Source organism: Macrotis lagotis, chromosome 2 (assembly GCF_037893015.1).
Source record: "Macrotis lagotis isolate mMagLag1 chromosome 2, bilby.v1.9.chrom.fasta, whole genome shotgun sequence".
NCBI lineage: Eukaryota > Metazoa > Chordata > Mammalia > Peramelemorphia > Peramelidae > Macrotis > Macrotis lagotis.
Genome location: NC_133659.1, coordinates 63834584 through 63854210, shown reverse-complemented (window position 1 = coordinate 63854210; position 19627 = coordinate 63834584). Strand labels below are relative to the sequence as shown.

Below are 19627 nucleotides of genomic sequence, written 5' to 3'. Positions count from 1 at the left end.
AGCCCTCTATCCAATGTACAATACTGCCTCAAATAAAATGAGAACAGTATTCAATTTGGTAGATAATTGTTAATAATTCTTTCTAGATGATCTTTATTTGTTCTGGATTTCCAATATTTGAAGATCGCATGTATTTTGAATAATAACAGTAACCCATTATTTTGTTGCTCTTTAAAGTTAAAGTTGTCCTGTCTCAATCTTGTAACATAGGTATTTGACTTCAATACTTCATTGATTTTCTTTAAATCATACCACCGATGCTTGAGCACCCTATACACTGTTGAGGCAATCATTTTCCTAATATACAATCCTAATCGTGGTCCAACTTTTAATGACTCCTGAGGCTACAGAAGAAAGCCCAAACTTTTCTACATGATATGTAAGATGGACCCAATCTAACCCTCAGTCAACTTTGCAACCTTATCACTCACTACTTTCCTTCATGTACATTAAGACCTAAACCAACTAGACTCAGTCCATTTCAAAATACACATTGGATCTCTTACCTCCAGATCTAGGTTTAGTTTTTCCTCCTCCTGTCATTTTCTCTCCTCCACTTCCATCCTCTCTCTCTCTCTCTCTCTCTCTCTCTCTCTCTCTCTCTCTCTCTCTCTCTCTCTCTCTCTCTCTCCCAGCTTTATCAATTGAAATATAGAATGTTCCAAAGGTCTTGCAGTATAAATGCTTGTTGAAACTTAAACTGCACTAAGACATTTGGGACACCCTGTCCTGCTCTTCAAAATTCAGTTCACTGTCCTCTTCCAAAAAAGCATTCTCCAATACTTTGAGATAGACATGATCTATCTCTCTTCCATGCACCCATAATTCTTTTCTCGAACCTCTTCTATATATGACTTAGAAGTACTGCCTTGTGTTTTATTTATTTTACCTCCTCCATTAATTAAATTGTAAGATTCTTGGAGGCAGAGATGGCGTTTTATTCACCTTTATACCCTTCACAATGCCTAATATAGTACTTCACACAGAGATACTCAATAAATACTTGTTGAAGTAAATTGAATTGCATTGAAAGGGAACTGTCCACAGAAATGCAAATTTTCCTTATTTAATAAATTTGCCAATAAATATCTCCTGTCCATAAGCACTAGTCCAACTGTATATTATTTTTGTATTCCAGAAAAGTAACATTTATAGAAGCTTTCAGCAGTAGATAGTGGTTAAATAAATAAATGTCCAGGCAACAATTATTTCACATAATAACAACTAATAATAATAATAATAATATGTGTTTCTAGAGGCAAGGTACGACTACATGCATATGAAATGGTCCTCTCCCTAGAGGAAAAGTGGTGGTTCAGTAAAAATTCAATGTATATTCATTAAATCCATGCCAAATACAAAGAACATAACTATTCAAAATGAAATGGTCACTGCCCTCAGTGAGTATTCATTTCTCTGGATTATCAACCTGTTGAAGAGAAAAAATATTCCTTGAAAGAATAGTACAAATGCTTCAAAGGCAAACAAAAAAAGAAAATGGATCTGAAGAGAAAGAGGGAAATCCTAATCTGTATCAGGCTAGAGGATGGAAGAAAGATCCTTTGGAGCTCACAGCAACCTTGTGAGGTTAGAAGTACAATAAATATACCCATTTATGGATGAGAGAACTGAGAATCATAGGGATGAAGCAAGTTCCTAATGGTCACAGTTCATAAATATCAGAGCTAGGTTCTAAGCCAACTCTCTTGACCCAGAATCAAACAGTTGTATTTTACAGCTTTACATTGACCCTTGCCTTAAACATATAACCCAGAGATTTGCTTGGCAATTATAGCTACTGTTAGACTCTCAAATCTGCATATCCAACTCTCATTCTGCCACTTTAGTCCCACATCTCTAGCAATCCTAGAAAAATTATACCTGAATATTCTTCATATTTATCTCAAACTCATAGCATCTGAACATACCTTAACCTTGAACCTTCATATCTACCTGATGTCCTAAGCATCTCCACAGGTTTAAAATCTTGGAATCAGCAATGATCCTTCCTTCATTCTTATTTCTTCACTTACAATATCATCAGAATTACAGAAATTATGAATTGTCTGTGGAAAGGGATTTCAGAAGCAGATATCTGACCAGGATGCCATCTATATCTTTATTTTCTTTCTGAATTGACTGGAAATGTTGTTGGTTTTAATCCTTGCTTCATTCCTTACCCAGACAATCACCAAATTGCCTCAATCTAACTGAGACCTGAAAATGACCTTGACTTAAAAAGGCCAAAATCTCCCACAAGGTCCAGGGTCATCTCCAGTCATCCTGATTCATATCTGGCCACTGGATCCAGATGGTTCCAAAGGGCAAAGTGAGGTTGGTGACTTTGCACAACTTCCCTATTTAAATCCAATTCACTTTCAATAAAGTGCAATGGCTTCACTTCCTGATATCATGGACCTCTTTGAGAACAAAGGACAAATAACTATTAATCCATTCATACAGCTGCCTCCTTAGTTCAGTCTGTCATCTCCTCTTACCTATTTTACTCTAAAAATTTCTTGACTATCTCCAGGCTCTTACCCACAGTCCATCCTACATACTGATGCCAAAGTGGTTTTCTTTAAGCACAGATATGCCAATGTCACTCCTCTACTCAACCAACTTTAGTGCATCCTTCTTGCCTCTGGGAACTCTTCTGTTTAGCTTTTAAAACCTTTCCCCAAAAGTCCTCAACCAATCTTTCCAGACTCACTGGTGATCCAGCCATACTGGTCCTGTTATTTCCTCACACACATAACAACCACTTCCTGTCTCCATGTCATTGAACTGGCTATATCCTATGTCTAGAACTCATTCCTTCCTCAACTTTGAGTCAGAGAATTCCTATCTTCCCCCATACAGTCCAAACACTGCCTTCTGCATCAAGCCTTTCTTGATCCCCCAACTACCAGTGTCCTCTCTTCCAAATTACTTTGTATCAAATATTTTGTATTTATGTTTATATTTTAAATATTATAGTATACATAATAGTTATATCTATAATATTCATATATTATTTATATTTATAATTATTCTCTTTATATTTATTCTGTGTTTATGTGTGTGTACTTGTCTTCTCCATTAGAATTCTTGTGACCAGGGATTATTTCATTCCTTGTATTTGTACAGTACAGTACCTGATATATAACAGACACTTAAAATACTAGCCAATTTCTAATTGATTAATTGAAATTCTTGGAGAGATGGAGAACAAAGGACAAATAACTATTAGTAACTATAAATGTCCAAGCAGAAATTAATTCAATTAATAACAATTATTATTAATAATAATATAATACATTTCTGGAGGCAAGGTAAGAACTACATGCATAGGGCTAGAGGAATAAAAAAGGAGTCAAATATAGAAATACAGTCAAAAGCAGTGATTCACAAATTCTGGGAGGACAGTTGAGTTGGGAGAAAAGAAATTTTTTTTCTTTTCTTCTTCAGTTCTGCTTGGTTTCATTTCTATGGAACAACATGACCCTTCTGGGATGACCCTCCTTGGATAGGATGAGATCACTTCAGATCTTACCACCATGCTGCTAACTTCATCTTAAGCAACCAATACCTTTTCATCGCCCTCAAGCTCTTCTCTCCTCTGATTGGAGAACTGGAGAATGAAGTATATGAAACTTCTCTCAAAGTCTTTTTTTTTTTAAATATAAGTCATAATAGAGACTTTGCAACTATTCTGTTTTCCATATGTAGCTCTGTTTGGTTTTAGTTCCATGGAACAAGATACCCTCAAGGCAGTTTTCCTTTTTTCCAGTGTGTGTTTCTGTGTGTGTGTGTGTGTGTGTGTGTGTGTGTGTGTGTGTGTGTGTGTGTGCTCCTTGTGGTAAAATACTCTCCCCATCCTTAATACATATTTATCAAATTGAATTAAAGCTACAAAGTTCAATGGGAAAACAGACAGTCTATCTACAAACATGTACATGTAAGTTTGAAGCTCAGCTGTATATCATCTTACTTGGTCTTTTAAAAACCAGTAAAACCATCACTAACTGGATAACTCCTTGTTGTATATCTCTATACTCCCTAGCCATCATGGAACCTAAAGAATAAATTTTGACCAATTCTTCATCCCCTGGAATACTCTCATCTCTGCCCTTGGCAAACCCCCATGGAATTCATATGGTGAGTTTTTCAATATTTCCCTGCCTTAGACCTTATTTGTTCATTTTGGTCTTAAAGTGCTCCTGCTTTGCTAATCAGAAGATATATGCCCACTTTGTTCAGTGAATTCTGATACTCTCTCATTGAAAACATTTTCTGGATTTAGCACTTGCAGCCTGCCTTTTGACTGCTTCCTGCTTGCCACCTAATAATCATTGAATGAAGGAACGAGTATGTAGAAAGAGAAGTTTGGTCAATGTTGTCCAGTGCTCCAGAGAAGCCAAAGAAAATGATGACTAAAAAAAGAGACTATTGTTTTTTGACAATTGAAAGCTACTAGTGATCACACAGAAAGAATTTTTGGAAAGATAATGGCAATAGAAACTAAAGTGAAAGGCATTGATTGAGAAGATAGTGGACAAGGAGAAAGTGGCAATACTTAATGTGGACAAAGTTCTCAAGAACATAACCAATGAAGGGAGGAGAAAGAGAAATGGAACAATAGCTGAATCTAAGTCCTTGTTTGTTTTTTTAGGATTATGAAAATCTGAACAAATTTGAGAGAGTAGATAATTAGGAAAGATAAAAGATGCATGAGAGAGGAAATGCTGCTGCCCCAAGATATTGAAAAAAAAAGAGGGGATAAAATTAAGGACACAAGATTGTATCAATAAAGAGTAGAAGAGTAGAGATATATTTTTTCCAAAAGAAAAGGAAAGGAAAAGTAAGTGATGATGTTGTGGAATTGAAGATAAAGAGTAAAGGGTATGTTGATTTGATGATTCCAAACTTTTCACTGAAATAATATGCTAAGTCATCTCCTCTGTGTGGGAGGTCAGGGATGGTACAGGGTTTGAGGATAAAAGAAAAGGTTTGGGATGACTAGGTTGCACAGTGGATAGAGCACAGGCCCTGGAGTTAGGAGTACCTGAGTTCAAATTCAGCCTCAGATACTTAATAATGACCTAGCTGTATGGCCTTGGGCAAGCCACTTAACCCCACTGGCCTGCAAAAACTAAAAAAAAATAAGGGAAAAGGTTTGGAAAAATCAGTTATGATATGAGATGTTCATAAGTTAACAAACATCTATGAAGTGCTCAGACACTGTGCTTAACACTGAGGATACAAAGGAAAGCAAAAGACAGTTCTTGTCCTTAAGGAGCTCACCATCTAAAGGGAAAAACTACATGCAAACAATTATGAGAAAACAAGGGGGAGACAATCAAGAGAAGGATGGGATGAACATTCAAGGGGACTGGAAAAGGCACCTTGAACATGGCGGAATTTTAGCTAGGACTTGAAAGAATTTGGGGAATCTAGGAGTTAGAGAGACAAGAAGAGGCACGGGGCACAGCCAGTGAAAATTCCTGAGTCTATAGATGGAAAAATTCTGTGAAAAGAACAACAAGGAGACTAGTATCACTGAATCTATGACTATATAGAAGAGAATAAGATATAAGAAGACTGGAAAGATAGAAAGAGGTTAGAGTATGAATAGTTTTGAATACCAGAGGATTTTTATATTTGAACCTAAAAGGGAAACTGAATTTTAGTGAGGAAGAATGAACAAAATCAGACCTGTACTTTAGGAAGATTGATTTTATATAACTGAGAAGAAAATGGATTAGAATCAGGAGAGACTTGAGGCAGGGTCAGCAAAAGGATATTAAAATAATAAAGATATGAGGTGATGGGGCGGGCCTGTCTAGTGTGAAGCCATTGTCAGAGAAGATGAAGATCTTCAGAGTAGAATGGAAATCTAAGAATTTTAAGCAAAGTCAGAAGTGAAGCTAGAGAAGTTCCATACTCCATGGGCTATCGAGATCTGGGCAACAATGGCGGTTTCAATAAAGGAAATAGATCAGTTTCTTTTCATGTTTCTTATTCCTCTAAAAAACAGCAATTTCAACTCTCTCCCTGTGCCACTCACAAAGATCAATAATTCTTTCAGGTTCTTTTTTAAGAGGAAACAATAGTTCAATGGGAAAAGCCTTGGTTATAGTGCCATTCTGTAGTGGCCAAGTAGGTGGTCCATAAAAAGAAATGAATGATTTCATGATGAATTCAATCTGCTGCAAAAAAACAAAAAAAGGATATGAACTAGCTGCAAAAGTTTCCAGTTGGGACTGACTCTTTGAAGGCAATTTGATGGGGGGGGTGGCAAAGTTATTTACCATTTTCTTCCTTAGTTCATTTTACAGAGGAGGAAACTGGGATAAACAGGGTTAAGTGACTTACACATGTAGTATCTGAAGCTGGACTCGAATTCAGGAAGATGAGTCTTCCTGATTCCAAGCCCAGTGCTCTCTCCCCTGCACCATCTAGCTGTCCCCTAGAATCAGAGAACCTGGATTCTGACATTTATTACCAGTGTAACATTGGTAAAATAACCCCAGGAAACCTGCCATGTGGCATGCAAAATAATGATGGCCTCTGAAGCACTTTTCAGATATTAAATTCTAATACATAAAATATATATAGATATATCATATTATATATTCAGTTCTCTTACTTACTGACCCTTCTTACCTTCCTTTCATTCCTCTCAAACTCCATCTCAGGTTTTGTTGAATAGGTTAGATGGACATTAAAGAGGCAATAGACACAAGTGCATAAAACAAGAGATGTGAGTGTTCTTTCTTTTTATTGAAAAGGAATCATTTCTATTCTAGCGCAAACACTGTATATTTTACAACATAAAGCAAGATATAATTTACATAATACATTTCTTATGAGGTTTTCTACCCCTCAATGTTGTCCCCTTTTCATTTCGTCACCTCTCCTTGCTTTATTTCACCTATTAAAATCCTCTATGGACCAGCATCTTGTTATGTGGAGGGGTGAAGTTGGCAGATAGATAGTCTATATATATTATTATCATTATTTGGGTATGGTAAGAGTGAGAAACAGGGAGATGCCTCAAGCTTTGTAGTGCCCAAGTTCCCCATTGGCACCTGACCCAGGAGCCAGAGGGCTACTCCTCTAAATTTCAGATAATACTTGCCTTTAAAAAATAAAAGAAAATAAATGCACAAGACCAAAGTGTTTGTATTGTGTTATAATTCTTGGTGAATTGCAAAGAAAATGGATGCCAGTGCTTTGGTTTCTCCAGCAGGAAAAATCCTCACGGTTGATCAACATTGGTGGCATTTTGAGGTGTCTAGGAGTTGTAGACCCAATCTTAATATTTATCCAACTTGCATTCTGGTTGTATGTTCAGGACTCTGTTCTTGATTGATAGGTTATCAAGCTGTTTTAGAAAAATCTCATTTTGGAATGATCCTCTCCTCTCTCCTTACTTGAGAAACCTAAACACCTTGTTTCCATATCTTCACTACACATCCTACCCCATTATACTTTTAGTCCCCCACCCTCCCTGGAGGTTTCAAAATGTCCAAGAAAATATACTCTTTTCACAAGAAAAAGAATGCCCTTCTGAATCAGGTTTCTGGGCTTTGAACTTTTGGGCTTTCCTTGGTATTTTTTCATAAGCTACAAGAACAAAATCTGCCAAGGAGTCAAGTAGGAAATGAATAAAAAGACCTTTATGTTTAATATCCCTCAGCAGAAAGTTCTGGGGTCCAGTGAGAATTCTCTCAAGTGGGTTGGGAGAGAAAAGTACACAGTTGTAAGCAAGTTGATATAATATGAACCTCCTTCACATCCACTGGAATACACAGAGAATCACAACAGAGATTTAGTGACAGCATGAAAAAATACATATTTCACTGGATGGCAGTCTATAAGAAGGAATGGAAGGTTTCATGATGAATTCAACCTGCTGGGAAAAAAAGGATGTGACAGATCTGCAAAGGGCATGTTCAGAATGTTACATCCTCTGCATGGTCTTCATCACCTTGACCCTCAGCCTGGGACTCTGAGATCAATCTCAAGTGTTTTTATGATTTGCAATTTATAATGCTTGAGCAAAACCACTCAGGGGAAGTATGAATGAAAAGCAAGGGTTGTCAAAAAAGAAGGCATGTGCTCTGAATAATCGCATGTTAATTCTCATGCAGTCAATGCAATTACTCTTTTGGCCAAAAAAAAATGATGGTTGAGAAATCTGTGAGTTTATAGCAGTCTCCCCATTTACCAATACAAAATTGCAATTGTTCATAGCAAGGCACCATTTCCCAGCTAGAAAATTAAGACTCCATCTTTCTTCCCAGGTGCTACAAAGGGAAGGTAGGAATGACTGAACAAACAATTACTACCTCACAACATCCCTGTGAGATAGGTTCATATTATGAAACCTCTTGTGCAAACAGTTAAACTAAGGCACAGCATGGTGACAATCTGGTTGAGGTTTCCTGGTAAGATTAAAGCACGGTTGGAAAAATCAATATCAATGAACAAAACCATAAAGGTATTTGTAATTGCATAAACAAAACCATAAAAGTAATTTGCATTTGCAGGTACTATTAGTTCAAAATCACTTTTTAAAGAAATAACCTTTTTAAAATTGGGGTTTATTCTAACTTTTTAAAGGAGCTGACTTCTAAAAATGTTTTGTGGATTACTATTGGTGAAGAAAAGATGGATGATTAAAATGGCTTTTCTTCCTTTCTTGAAAATAATTCTCACTGTAGAACAGGTCTTCTCAACATTCTATGTAAAATCAACCTCTTCATCAAAGGTCTTATTTCCATACCCTTAGATCAAGCTGTGATCCATTTAAAGTCTCACTGAATCAATGAAATCTATTTTGAAAGGGTGGCCCTATATGACCTAACCTGGAATTCTGTATCTGCAAAGAAAATAAACCAGGAACCTAATTTTCCCTTTATTAGAGATACACAAAGTGGTGGCAGCCCTACTGACAATCCTGATGTTTTCATCTTCATTGCATTATGTTTGAGAAACCACAAAACCAAGTTTGTAAAGAATATTATATATGCATATAATATATATAAATATATACAGTATATATATATAAATGTGCATCTGACTATCCTTTTACCCGTGGCACCAAGGAAGCAGTAGGCAACACCAGTTATAGGTCTCAGTCTTTGATTCTGCATAGGGCTAAGTTTCCATTTCTCTTCCATTTCTCTTCCCCCCTTTCAAAATGGCCAATGAGGAAGGAACCTAGAATGACTGATACTTTGGGGAGTGGATAGGTCATGTATTATATTGTTCTTTTTAAAAAAATAAGGCTTAATGCTCTGATTCAACCAGGAAAAGAGCAGGAAAGGCTAATGACCAACTTTGGACATTACTGCTGTTTTCCAGAAGCTATCCTGAAAAACCTGCTCACACACTACTGAGAGAGAAACAGGGAGCAAGTCAGATTTCTGGGGAGGCACTTTAGGAAGACTTTGGCAATCTTGAGAGCCCTCTGAACCTTTTAGACATTGAGCTGGGCAGGAAGACAGGGAAGGCACTAAGGCTCAAGATGGGTCAGCTGTATGACACTAGGCACTCTTTTCTGCATGTTTATATAGTTTTGCTGTTATGAATTTTTTTTAAAAAAAACTTAGAATAATGAGGGATGGGGTGGACATAGCTGAAGAAGCTTTCATTATACTGAGCAAAGCATAGATGAATGGAAACAAAAATAATCAAACACGGGAACAAATGTAGCGATATCCCAAAGGGAGGGGAGACTTGTTAACTAATTTTTTTTCAGTTTGCTCCTCTCCTGATTTTCTCTGCTATGGTCCCAATATTTAGTCCTGCATTCTTTGTCTGTTTCTGTGTTTGTGTTCCCCAGCAGACAAAGCAGTGGACAGAGCAAGATCTTATGGTGGTTTTCTGTTTTTCTTTGTTTCTGGTTTCTTCTTAGGTATGTTTTTGAGTGTTTTTGTTTGTTTTTTTTTCAGTTGACTGTTGGCACCTGGTTCCTCTGTAAACTATATTCCTTTGCCTTCAGTCTCAGGTTGGCAATGCTGTTGGCCATGTTCATGCCCTGCGCTGGGCTGGTGTTGGCACATGTAGCAGAATAAGTAGCCATGGCACTGTAGGAACAAAGGAGAGAACAGGGAGAAGAAACATTAGTCTCAGGAAGCTCAAAGTCTTTGCCATATGATGCTTGGAAACCAACTTCAGTGGTTGGGGGTGGGGAAGGGGAGAGAACAGATGGGGTGGGGGTGGGGTGAGAAGAAGGAAAGGCATTTTCTGTGTTGGCTCTAATGAGCATTCATTAATTTCCAAGAGGAAAAACTTGCTGTTGAATGGCAAATGTGTTTCATCAATTAACCATGCAAAATACTTCTCAATCATTCTTCCTGACTAGATGCCTGATCTTAGAAAGCAGCACTGGGGGAAGCCAAGCTCTAGAAAAGAAGTGGGTCAGATGTATGAACCATGTCACCTAATAGTCCAGAACTACTCTGTCTGGAGATCTGCAAGCCTTAGAAGATGAGTCCACGCAGTTCATTGTACCTAGGTCCAGGGTATAAAGTCATCACCATTTCAGGGGATTTTAGCTCCACAAAATACTCTTCCTAACTACGAGTTTGAAGCTAATAAACCTCTTCCATTTGAATAGGTTTCCTCCAACACTAATGGCTCTGAATTCAGGTACCAAAGTCTCATTGTTTTTATTTTCTTCTAGTTACACCCATCACAGAGAAGTATATGAAGTTGCATCCCACTGTCAAAACTTGTAATTAAGACTTCAAGACCTCAACGCTAGTGTGTTGAAATTTGCAATTAGTGGTTTTTGGTTAGCTTTAGTGAATGCATATGTATGAACTTAACATGTCCTTAAGAAGAAAACATATACAAACATACCACATGAATGACTGTATGGTTTGCAATAGAATATTCATCACTTTGAACCTCTTCAAAATGAGACATTGAAATTCAACGAAAATGTTCATAATTTTTTTTAATCCAACAAAATCCTTTACAACTGGAAAGGATGCTCATATATGGAATGACATGTGCTTTGTTGTCCCTTACATTCCGATAGGATTCCGTCAGCCACCAGGGAGTTTATTGTTCCAAGGCTTGAGTGATGAGACCAAAAAAAAAAAAAAGAGAGAGAACTGGGGTTGTTAACCCAAGACAGATAGATTTGTGACATGACCCAGGAGAGGGGGAGAGGGCTCACAATGCAGACAGCAGCTCTCCTTATTAATGCCAAAATCAAATAAAATATCCTTTATGGGGCATGTAAATTATCCTCTTCCTCCTACCTTTTCCTTCTATATAACTTCCCTTGATGAACTCCACTATCCAGCCCATTGCTCTTCCTCACATACAAATCTCCACTTTTCAAGTCTAAGTCTTTTTGTATTTTTTTAGGGAAGGGCTGAGTTAAGGACTTGCTCAAGATCACACAACTAGTAAATATCAAGTGTCAATCCTTCTGACTCCAGGGCCATTGCTCTATCCACTGGGACACTCCGCTGCACCCAAGTCTAGGTGTTTTGTACTAAATATCTCAGGCCTGGAATATTCTCTCTCCCCCTTCTCTACCTCTTAAAATCCCTGGTTTCCTTCAAAACTCAACTCAAATTCTATCTTCTAACCGATAAGCCAGTCTTGGTTCCTCCCTCCACATCCAAAGAATGGAACCTTTTCTTTTGAGGTTACCTTTCATCTACTCTGTATGTGTCCTCGAGTACCTATTTATTTACATGTGATCTTTCAGATGTGAAATCCTGGAAGATTGGCATTGCATGCTTAGTCCTTAATTCAGTGACTATAAATGCTAATAATAGCTTATTGACTAACTGACTGATATTTTTTAGGTTGAGAAGTCCTCTAGCCTTTTTGTGTGTATACACACATGTGTAAATACATATATGCATTCATATAAAATATATGCAGGGATAGAAAGACAAGTATCTGTCAAGTAGTGGGTGCCAAGTGAGATATGTGATAGAAAATAAAGCTTCTTCTCTCCCTTTCACCCATCACTACTGAGTATCATCTACTACAAAATTAACTATACCATTCAGAAAGAGCTATTAAAAGACAATTGCTGATCTTATCCCATTATTCAAGCTATGCCTTTCAAAACATTATAAGGAATCCTATATAATTCTAGATTCCATGTGAAACAGTACACCCCAGTATCAGATGCTACTAACTGTTAAAATCTTCATCTAGAATACACATAAGTAACTATGGTCTTTCTCTGGGTTCTAAGACAAGAGAGAACTCAGATTTGAAATCTACACTCATCGTAGGCAGTGTGGTCAGCTTAAAATTGGTTTAAATGTTGAATTATATGATCTCTTTTTAATATATTCTCAGTAAAGTTAGAGTTTGAAAACACAGGAATGATATCTCATACAAATCACATAAAAAGAGAGTTTATAATAGATTTTCAAATTTTCATATTATGTGGCATTGATGAATACATCTACTTTTCTGAGAAGTGGGAAGAAATTAAACAAAATTCTCCTTTTTTATTTATTTGGTTTTGTCTGGTTTGGTTGAATTGTTTTTTTTGTTTTTTTCTTTGATTCTATCAGTTCTGCTTATTTAAACTTCATTTTTATTGGAGTGAGTTGGCAGGGAAAAGAGGTCAGGAGATAAGCCTTCAATGGCAGGAGAAAAGCCTGGTCATTTTCTCTATCAAGAGAATGGAAGAAGAGTATCAATGACTCCAGAGAAACAGATTTGTTGAAAAGAAATGATAGCTTTAAGATTTTGATGAAGATTTTGATAATCATCTGGCAAAATTACTTTATTTTTAGTTAATTTTGTCACTGGATGTTTTTGTCTAAGAGTCTAGATACCACCATGGCAAATTTTCTGATGGCATTCAGACTCTAACTAAGATTTCCTGCTAAAATTTTCTTCAACATGAAGGGAAACCAGCACTTCTTTACATTAGAGGCAAAGTTTGGAAATGAAGTGAATTTTTTGAGTAGGAATATGACCACATGAGTTCACTTTCATTTAAATAGTACCTGATACTATTAAGTAATACTAAGTAATACATTTTTATTAAGAATTTCTTGTAGTAAATGCCATAATATTTCAAAACAGTGACATGGTGGTTGATTGTAACCACTGTTGCTGGAATGATAACCATAGGTGACTTCCAAAGGCTGCAATCTTCTGGGGGTATTGTGTGGCTCCAATTTAATATTCCATTGTTAATGAATTGTACTTCACAATTCCATACTAGGCAGATGGTATAATTTCCATTCTGTTCTTATGGTTTAGAATGCCAGATATGACATAGTGAATAGGGGTTCAATTCCTGCCTCTGACACAAATTATGTGGCCATGGGCAAGTCATTTAACTATTTAATGTCCCCAGGCAATTATATCATATGGATCACTGATCTACAACCATGGGGGAAATTTCCACACTGGAAGTTTCCCAAATTGATATATTGCAGATACCAACTAAAATAGACTTCTAAATTTAAGAACTAGAGTTAAAAAAAATCCTGTTTCTCTGTATTTCTCACCACATCAACCTGGTCAACAGCAGAGAGTTTGAAATATCAAACTTCTGTTCAAGTCACTAGAAAAGTTATTCCCTCTATAACTATGGACTCCAACTGCATTTTGGATATATATTACAAGAGTCTGTTTTACCTTACATGGGTTTGCATCTTCACTTTAGCTAATAGTAATGCCTTCTTTAGACTCTTAACTTGCTACAATCATTCATAAGCCACAAAAGAGGGAAGTGTGTGGACTGTGTTTCTAGTAGCTTGATGGTTTCTAATTGAAAAACATTTCAACAAAGGAGTTAAGGGTAGAAATGAAGCAACTTACTGCTTAAAATGCTAGCGGTGAGAAGGCACAGCATACCCACCAATCCAAGAGAGTCCTTGTAGGACCACTGGATTTCCAAGCCATCACCTCATCTATGGTCTTTTTTCAAGAAAGCAAAAAGGTATTTCGAATATTACCTTTATTTTACTTTTTTTTCAAGACAGAAAATTTACAGATATGAGTACTTAATGACTTCATCTTGTCTTCTTACCCTATAGAACTATCCAAACCCAGTCAAACACTACCATTTTCCACATATGAACTTCCTGGGATAAGAATGCAAGAATAAACTTGAAAGCTGTTTTGTTTTTGGCTTTTGTTTTAATAAAGATTTTAAAAGGCTTCATGAAAACAGCTGAATTCTTGGTGAGTATTAATAGTGGAACTGAGCTTGTCTTAGTCATGCCTTATTAATAAGAACCATGCATTTCTCTTGATTCTAACCTTTAGTGCATTTCCTTTCTCTTCTGTTCTGCAGAATTAATGCTTGACTGTGGGAAAAAAATTCTGAGGGGGGGAAAAACTGCATTTACAGGACTTTAGCCACAGCATCAATTGAATTTTGTTCTGAGATTATAATTTCTTTTGAAAAATCTCCAGAAATTTCTTCTTTTTAACCTTGAAGAGTACATGGGGAATGAAAAAAAATAATTGCATAGGCTGCATCCACCGAGTCAATAAATTTGACCTAGAAAAAGGAAGCTTGAAGAAAACTTAAAGTTCTTATGTGGAAGCTAATCATCTGAGCAGATTAGACAGCTGGCTTCCTATTTGGGACTTGGGGACCTGATTTTTTTGTCATTTATTTGAAATATAGTCTAGTGGATGACTTGGAATTTGGAAAATCAAGCCTTAAATATTGCATTTGGTCCTTACTATGTGATCTTGGGCAATCTTCGTGTATGCCCAGGACTTCACTCAACCAGCAACTAAGACATATTTTTTTGCCTACTGTATTTGTAGAGAGAATTCCCTCAGAAGGAGATGCTTGCATTGGAAAATGTCACATCTCTTTCACATTCATGTATTTGGAAGAGATAAAGAGCATTTATCATGTCTGGGTCTTGGTTCAGTAGAATCATAATAACTTATCAGTAGAGAATAAACTACTGTGGGGGAAAAAAGAGATACTTATCATAGCTTTCAAGAATTTAAATTTTGGGGGGTGTGTACCTTTTGAAAATGAATCCTTATTTCATAGTCTCATCTTTATTTTAAAATAGAAAGATTGGATTAATTAATTAGCTTGTGTAAAATCAAAGAAGTCAGAAATAGAATCATTTTTTTCTGATTCCAATCTATATCATGCTAAAAATAATAAAACAGTGCAAAAGTTGGGTTGAGACATAATCATCTTTATAATTTTAATCACATTCTGAATAGTCCTAGCTTAGCTTCAAGCTCAGATTTAAGTTATTCCTAATTCTTCTTCTAGATTTCAATGGGAATTGGAACTGGAAAACACACAATGGCTCCTGGGACCTACTCTTGCATAAAGGTTTCTCAAAATGAAGATTGTACAAAATAAATGATCCCTATGAAAGACCAATTATGCAGACAAGGAGTTTGAAGAAACTTTTAGGGATTTTGCTGAGATTCAAAAATTTCTGTTTCCTAATTTTTTGGTAAAGAGTAATAGTCAATCTTTTATCTTTTTCCACCAAATCATTCTCTACATAGAAAACTCACATGTTGTAACACTGCCCTAAAATGTTGCGCATAAGGGTGGGTGCTTTACTCTTAGATTGATCCCATTGATTGAACAATAGTAGCAAAGATTATGCATGCAGACTTTATTTTGTATAAGCCAGGCTTCTTGAAAAGTTGTAAATTTTGCTCATTTAAATTCATTAAATATACTAGAAAATCTTTATTTTAAAATGACTTCAATTAAATCTTCTGTAATTTTTGTTTTTCAAATTTTCAAATTTGAATGTAAGCTCTTTGAGAGCAGTTCACATTCTATTTTGATCTCTTTTTGCTTAGCGCTTAACACCATATTGTAAACATTGGAGGCTTTAACAAATGCCTGTTGAACTGAATTAATATTTCAGTCTGGCTTCTCAAGACAGGCTACATTTGTACTATGTTTTATGAACTGTCACTATTTCCTTGTTGAAATTTTCCAATTAGAAAAACTGAAAATTTCCATAATTTGATTCATCTTGATTGTAGTTGCCTAGTATCCTCCTTTGTTTCTCAAGGCATTTAGAGCATAACCTCTCTAATCCTTCAAAGACTCCTGTAAAATAGGTCATGGAAATGTGAAATGACATCATATAATGGAAATGTGGATTTGGATTTGGATTTAGATTTGGATTTGGATTTGGAGAGTCCAGGTTCAAATTCTATCTCTATCATTTATTAACTATATGTGATATCTTGAGCAAATCACTGAACAGTTCAGGGTCTTAGTTTTCTTATCTGTAAAATGAGGGGGTTGAATTCTTCTAAACTGCCAAACTTCTAAAACTCTTTCCTACTCTGAATCTATGATTCTATGACCAAAGAACAAATTGATGGTTTGACTTGAGTAAGGTCAATCAAAGAATAAGGATTAGAAGTTCAGTCTGTTATGGTAGCTTAGGGTCCCTCTCTAAGAAGTGACCTACTTTGACAGTTCTAATAGTCAAGGGAAGGATATATTCTGGTGGGGTTTTTTTTATCCATGGCATTCCCCATCCAAGCATCTCACTGCTTAATTTCATATATATATATATATATATATATATATATATATATATATATATATATGAATAGATGTATGTATTGTATACGTAAGTATATGTCTGTATGTATTTGTGTCTCTTCCTGAGCACACTACTCCCCATTCAAACCCTGCCCGAGATACCACCCCCTTCCCCCACTGACAAGTTACCTTTTCAGTGTCTTCCGTTAGAATCCGTTATGAAGCCCCTCGTGTAAACAACATCTTGGGAGGGACGAAGATCTATTTTTGAAAGTGTGAAAGGGAGAAATGAGCCAAACGAGTTCAGCAGATGTCAAGGCATCACTGTGACCACGATCAAATGAGGGGAATGGGAGCAGGATGAAAAAAACTGGGGCGGGATGAGGTGGACAATTAAAGCTGTCAAACACTCTCTTTTACTTGTTATTCTGGGAAGTTTTGGGATACCAAGCCTTCCCCTGTGAATGACTGCCAAAGTCAGAAATATGGAAGATACGAATTCACCCACAGGAGAGATTAACTATAAACAGGTATCCCTCATCTCCTCCTCCTCAAGTGAAAACCACCTGGCTTACCAATATCTATTACCCTGGGGATCAAACCATCAGGGGTTTAGAGAATTTCCATAGTAGTGACAGTCTCCCTTTTGCCAAGTTCACAATTTGCTTAGGCAATAATTCTAAGCTACATCATAAGGTCAAATTAGAGTTTTGGACTAGTTGGCCTCAAAAGCCCCTTCCAAGTCTAAAAACATCTTATGATCCTAAGGTTTCCTACCCTAGGACAGATGTCTTTGGAATCTTATTAAAGCTAGAGAAAGAAATCTTGTAAGAACCATTAGAATATAAGATTTTAGAGGGCAGGAACTATTCCATTTTTGTCTTTGTATTTCTATTGCCTTGTTCAAGGTCACCATAGCAAATTAATAAAAGATAATTCATTTAGTAATGGTTAACAAGACTTTTTTTCTTTCCTTTGTGACTCTGAAGTGCTCTAGGTAGTGAAATGGATTGAGATTAAATGTTGTGAGTTAGAAAACTAAGTAGCAATTTGATATATTTGGTATTTTGGTTATTCCCTAGTTGGCTATGAACTCCATCTCAATCCTGACCAAAAGTTAGAAGCTCTAGGGTACTTTACCCCGCCTTCTTCTAAAGAAAGTTTGGGGGTCTTACAAAGGCTCTGGAATTCTCTATAAGGCCTTGGACTAGATAACCAATCATATTCTTAACTACTTCCACATTCTATCTTTTTGTGTGAACCTATTACATTCCACCTATCAGAACATCTTTTCTGATCAAAAAAAAATGAACCATCTAAGGAAAACTTGCAAGGTTCTCCCCTTCTTCATATTCCACTCCCTCCCAGTTTTGATCCAAGTGGCAAGGTTATAGCTTAACTTGCATGGTGAGCAAAAAGGTTAAGCAATGGGGGCAGGAATTAAGAATGAGTTCTTTCTGATGCTACTGAGGATTTACCATGTAATTTTGGGCAAGTCTTCAGCTCCCAACTCTAGGAAATGGGAGAAATGATAATGACCACCCCATAAGCATGACCTAAGGAAAACGTTTGATTATTGTGAAGCATCAGATAACTAATTAAGTAGGCATTGCAATACCAGTAGTAAGCATGACTCCAGTCCCCATAATACACAAAGATCCTAATGCTTCATTGACTTTCCACCATTCTTCCTTCTTTTCATTTCCTTTAGATTTCATCTGGAAGATCAATTTGGAGGTTATATTCCCTACCTGTCTTCATTACACCATTGTATTGCTAACATTGGAAAATAGTAGTGTTAAACTATTAAGATGATGTTTAATTTTCCTTTTAAAAAATGGAAACATATATATAATAATGGGTGAGAATATGTCAGGCATATATAACCATTTTCCTAATGTGTAGATGCTTAGTTCTACTAGAATAGTTTTTGATGAAATAAGTGCCTGAAATGTTTACTTAATCTTTCTGGCCTGGGAGTCACCAACTATGCAAGATCTGGCTCATTCTATACTGTCATCAATTATGTATCTAAGATAGGAACTACCAAAGAGGATTCTATGAAGTTATTGATGAAAAATGCTATTGTTAATATAATGGAGTTGGGAATGACATTTTAGCTTCATTAGCATTATGATGAAGTCCTGATATAGTAACATTTCTCCCTCTCCTTTCTGCACTTTGAGAAGTTCAAGTCTACCCTGCATCTAATCTTAAAAACCTCCATATGAGTCTCCTTTCATTCACTAAGCTTTTCAGGAAGTAAGACAGGCAAGTGAACACTTATTAGTCAATGAACTAGCAAAAGATCTCAAATTGTCCCTCCCTTTACATTATGCAAGGCATATCAAAAGCCTTACATAGTTTAAATCTTTGACAATTTATTAAAATAGCTTAAAAGGCCAACAAGACTTTTGGGTAACTCTCAGTAATTGATATTGTTATCAATTTAAGTCTTTCTAGTCAGTTTTATGTGAAAAACCCTAGATCTACATCTTCATGCTCAGAATAAAGAGAATGCAGGCACAGAAAAGTGAGTTTTTGTTATAATTCCCTAATCATCTACTTCAACTTCACCCTAAAAGGAATTTCAACCCCTGCTACCCACCCACTCTTGTCTCTTCAGTTTTCACCAGGACTTGAACTCGTGTCATTTGTGTCATATAATGCCATACCAATCATTGTTTTGGGTGAGGTATACATATATGTATTTTACAGACATCATAAATTTTGCATACATCATAAAACATGTTCAAGACTCCAGGAACTCAGTGACTCTGGAGAGCTAGTATGATGTAATGGAAAGAGCACAGTGCTTATACTCAGAAGACTTGGCTTTGAATCCTGATTTTATACCCTACCAGCTGTGTGGCCTTGGCAAGTCATTTAACATCCATCCACTTTTTTCCTTTATTCACAAAATGAGGATCATAGGATTTAGAGTTATAATGGGACTTTGGTCCCATCCCCTCTTTTTTCTAGATGATGGTATTACACCTGCCCTACCTATATCAAATGGTGATTCAAGGGATCTGGTGATATAATCTGCATCAAGGAATTTTTAACATAGTATAGAAAACATTATTATTTGGGACAATTTCAAAATATCTTATCAATTAATAA

The 19627-nt window shown here is 36.3% G+C and overlaps 1 protein-coding gene across 2 annotated transcripts in view; it reads right to left on the bottom strand.

The window, feature by feature from the left end:
• Positions 1 to 6744: 6744 nt before the first annotated feature.
• Positions 6745 to 19627, bottom strand: part of PRRX1 (paired related homeobox 1) — a 100240-nt gene continuing 87357 nt past the window's right edge. Inside the window, exons 4-5 of one of the 2 annotated variants that reach the window (XM_074221986.1) lie at positions 16694 to 16765; positions 9994 to 10079 (exon numbers count right to left, since the gene is read on the bottom strand). In XM_074221986.1, the coding sequence (XP_074078087.1) occupies positions 16711 to 16765 (55 nt within the window). In that variant the 3' untranslated portion in view covers positions 9994 to 10079; positions 16694 to 16710. Of the gene's footprint in view, positions 10080 to 16693; positions 16766 to 19627 lie in introns of both variants that reach the window. The other variant, XM_074221985.1, reaches the window with a different exon arrangement.